The 3,464-nt window shown below is 50.8% G+C and overlaps 1 protein-coding gene across 1 annotated transcript in view; it reads right to left on the reverse strand.

Moving 5' to 3' along the window:
* Positions 1–498: 498 nt before the first annotated feature.
* Positions 499–3,464, reverse strand: part of CITED1 (Cbp/p300 interacting transactivator with Glu/Asp rich carboxy-terminal domain 1) — a 4,281-nt gene continuing 1,315 nt past the window's right edge. The window contains exons 2-3 of the mRNA XM_077763426.1: positions 1,713–1,837; positions 499–1,101 (exon numbers count right to left, since the gene is read on the reverse strand). Coding sequence (XP_077619552.1) covers positions 574–1,101; positions 1,713–1,837 — 653 coding nt within the window. The 3' untranslated portion in view covers positions 499–573. The remainder of the gene's footprint in view (positions 1,102–1,712; positions 1,838–3,464) is intronic.

Consider the following 3,464-nt stretch of genomic DNA (forward strand, 5'->3'; position numbering starts at 1 on the left):
GGCCAGCCCCTGCAGTCAACCTTTTTTTTTTTTTTAACTTAAAAAAAATTTTTTAGGTTTGTTTTGAGAGAGAGAAAGGACAAGCCAGGGAGAGGCAGAGAGAAGGAGAGACAGAATCCCAAGCAGGCCCTGCGCTATCAGCATAGAGCCCAATGTGGGGCTCGAACTCATAAGCCCTGAGATCATGACCTGAGCAGAAATCAAGAGTCAGATGCTTAACCAACTGCATCACCCAGGTGCACCACCTGTATTCAACCTTGAATAGGACAGCTTTCCTGGGGTCTTAGGGCAATGAGGCTAGGTCCTTGGGCTCCTGGAGGGCTAAGGGCCAGTGGCAGTGGCTGGAGGCATTTGGTGAGCAGCCCCCTCTGGGCCTCCCCCTTCCTCCCAGCTATCCCCCCACCACTTCACCATGAGCCTCAGAATTGCTAAAAGGAACAACCAGACCATGCTACATGCCTTTAGACCTCAATGAGGAACACAACCAGCTGGCCCATCTCTTTGTAAGTAACTTTTATTTTTATTTACAACAGAATGGTGGCTTCGTTCCTCCATCTTTAGGGACAGTTGGCATCAGCAGCCAGATGGAAAGTCTGCCGTGAAGTCAAACTCATTCTGCCCCAGCCACAGCTCCGGCAGCTCATTGGCCCGGTCCAGTCCCAGTTCCACCACCAGCGACATCAGCACCTCCTCATCCACTGGGTCCGAGTCGATGATAGCAGGGCTCTGGGCACCGGTAGAAGGAGAGAGTGACCCCGCCCCTCCCACCTGAGCCCCAAAGCCCCAGTTTTGTAGGGGCCCTGCCTCCCCAGGAAGGCCCGGAGTGGCGGTGGCCATCCCATGATACTGGCTATTGAGTTTCTGCAGCTGCATACTGGCCAGCAGATGAGGGGCGGGATGCAGGTTGAAGGGTGGGGGTTTAGTGGGAGGGGTGGTGGGAGGAGAGCCTATTGGAGATGGAGATCCCGAGGAACTAGTGGGAGCCCCACTGGCCTTGGTTCCATTCGAGGCTACCCCAGGGTAGTGCAGAATAGCCACTGCTTTGCGGTCTTTCACCCCCAGGTTAGAGTAGGCCAGAGAGCTCATCTCTTGGTTGGCATCCTAGAAGACAAAGAAAGGCACAGCATGGTAGCCCTGTTAATGGTTCAGACGGCATCATTCATCAGGCTCAGAGAGCCCCTACATATACTTCCTCTGGGGCTAGTGGTAGGGAGGAACGGAGGCCCCCTGGAAGGTTAGGCTCCCAGCTTGAGTATCCTTTTGCTACCATGGTTCTGAGCACTGAGCTCAGACCCATGTCCTCTGTGCTGGGTACCCACCGTCCTCAGCGGGTTCATGGTTTTCATCTCTCCCCTCCATCGCCCCCCACCCCAGGACCTTATCTTCACTTCACCATTCTTTTTTTTTTTTTCTTTCATCATTCTGAAAAGGGTATCTCATTGGCTCTCTTCTCAGCCTCACAGCAATCTACGATGGAGTGGTCTTATGCCCCTTCTACCTCTCTGTTCCCTTATCTGCCATCTTCCAACACCTCGCTGGATTCAATTTGACCACATTTAGGCAGCAACTATTCTCAGCCTCCCCAGAGAAATCCCTGCTGTCTCCCTCTCTGCTCCAGGACACTAGACACCATGCATAGGTCTATCACCAGGCCCAGATCAGTTAGTCTTTTCATGTGTCAGGGTTTCCATCTGCAAAATGGCACCAGTTACCTCCTTTGCAGGTGAGGTGCCACCCTTGACATCAAGTGCAGGTCTCGACATGGTTGGCATTTCAGAGCCTTGGCAGAAGTTGGATAAATTGGTGGGAGATGATGCTGCCAGCTGGAGATTTTGTGCTGTATGTGAGGGAAAAGACACGATAAGGACAAAGGCTTCACTGACCAAGAAAGCACTAGCAAAGCCCTAAGCAGGGCAATTCCACACAGCTACAAGGCAAGGATAGCAACGTGGTGAGACCAAAGACCAGAAACCACCTGAGCACAGGGAGGAGATCAAGCCAGAACATTGGCCTGAGGCAGGAAAAGTGCTTGATTTAGCCAGGGGCTGCCCAGGCAGCAAGCTACCCACATCATCAAGGAGGGATGGGGGAGGGGGGAGAGAAACATGTGACTGTTTCCTCATGCGAGTGGCTTCGGAGCCCCAAGTATGTGTGTGAGGTTCACGGCTTCTGATTCTGAGGGCAGAAATGTCCCTGAGCAAGTAGCACACTTTTTCAGTGGGCCACTGACATCCAGGCTGGAGGTCTGAGACCTCCACTGGGATTGGGAGAGAGTGGGAAGGAGTCAGGGCAAGGAAGACCTGGAAAGCTGGATGCTTCGGCCCAGGGAAGGAATATGTCCCAGAAGCTAACATCATGGGGTTCGAGCCCTGCCTTGGGCATGGGTATGAGAGAAGCCGGGCTGATTAGGATGGTCCGGGGATGCTAAGGCAGCCAGAGAGCAACTAGAAATGTCTTGATTTCCTCCATGTCTCCAAGACAGCTCTGGCAGCACTGGACTTTCCCAGGATATCTGCTCTGAGCCCAACACCACACCCATCTGCAGTGACTAGTGGGAATGATTCTTCCTGGAGGGAAACTGAGGCACAAAGATGCAATGGCTTTCCCATCAGGTAGCTGTGGTTCTGGGAGCAGGACCTAGCACTCCTCTACCCACATGCCTCACCTGACCACTGGCCAAATCATCATACCCGAAATGACTCAAATGGCTCCCGAAGAAATGATTCCCTAGCTCAAGTGCCAAAGGATAAGGGGATGAGGGGGAAAAGAATGCCCCCAAACCAGAAAATTTTAAAAAATCTCTGGAAAATCTCAAGTTCTCTTCCTGGAGGCTTGTTTTTTTTTTTTTTTTTTAAAGCCCTTTTTTCTAGNGACTTAGAGATATAGAATTTCCTAATTACAAATACCTCGTAGCTCAGTAGCTCAAAGATTCTTCAGGACCTTAACAAGGATCTCTAATCTTTCTAACAAGGTTTGAATTCTCCGTACCTCCCTCTCCCCAGTGGTCATTAGAAATCTGTTCAGATCCTTCTACAAAGTGACCGATTACTGCCTGTCTTTATCATCGCCACTTATCGGGGATGGAGGCAAGAAAAAGAGAGAAAGAAGGGGGTGGGGAGAAAACATGAGAAAATCAGCTTCTGGGTTTGCCACTGCTAGTTGATTGGAGAGCCCTGTTTCTTCTCCGAGGCAACAGGAGAATACTTCAAGCCAGCGATCACAAGACAAGGAATCTAATCCAGGTCATCTTCAAGAGCCCAGCACCTTTGGTGTCAAGCAATTTCATGGCCAAATAAAAAAATGTCTGGGGGTGGGGAGCCTTGACCATCTTTTCCTGTTCCTATCCAGCCTCCCTTTCCTATGCCGCTAGGTACCCGAACTACAAGAGAAAACACAACAGCATTAACAACAATAACAAAAAGAAACAGGGGAGAGAGAAAAGAAGTAGGGGTGAAAAAAAGAAC

This window comes from Crocuta crocuta, unplaced genomic scaffold, assembly GCF_008692635.1.
Source record: "Crocuta crocuta isolate KB4526 unplaced genomic scaffold, BGI_CrCroc_1.0 scaffold440, whole genome shotgun sequence".
Taxonomy (NCBI): Eukaryota; Metazoa; Chordata; class Mammalia; order Carnivora; family Hyaenidae; genus Crocuta; species Crocuta crocuta.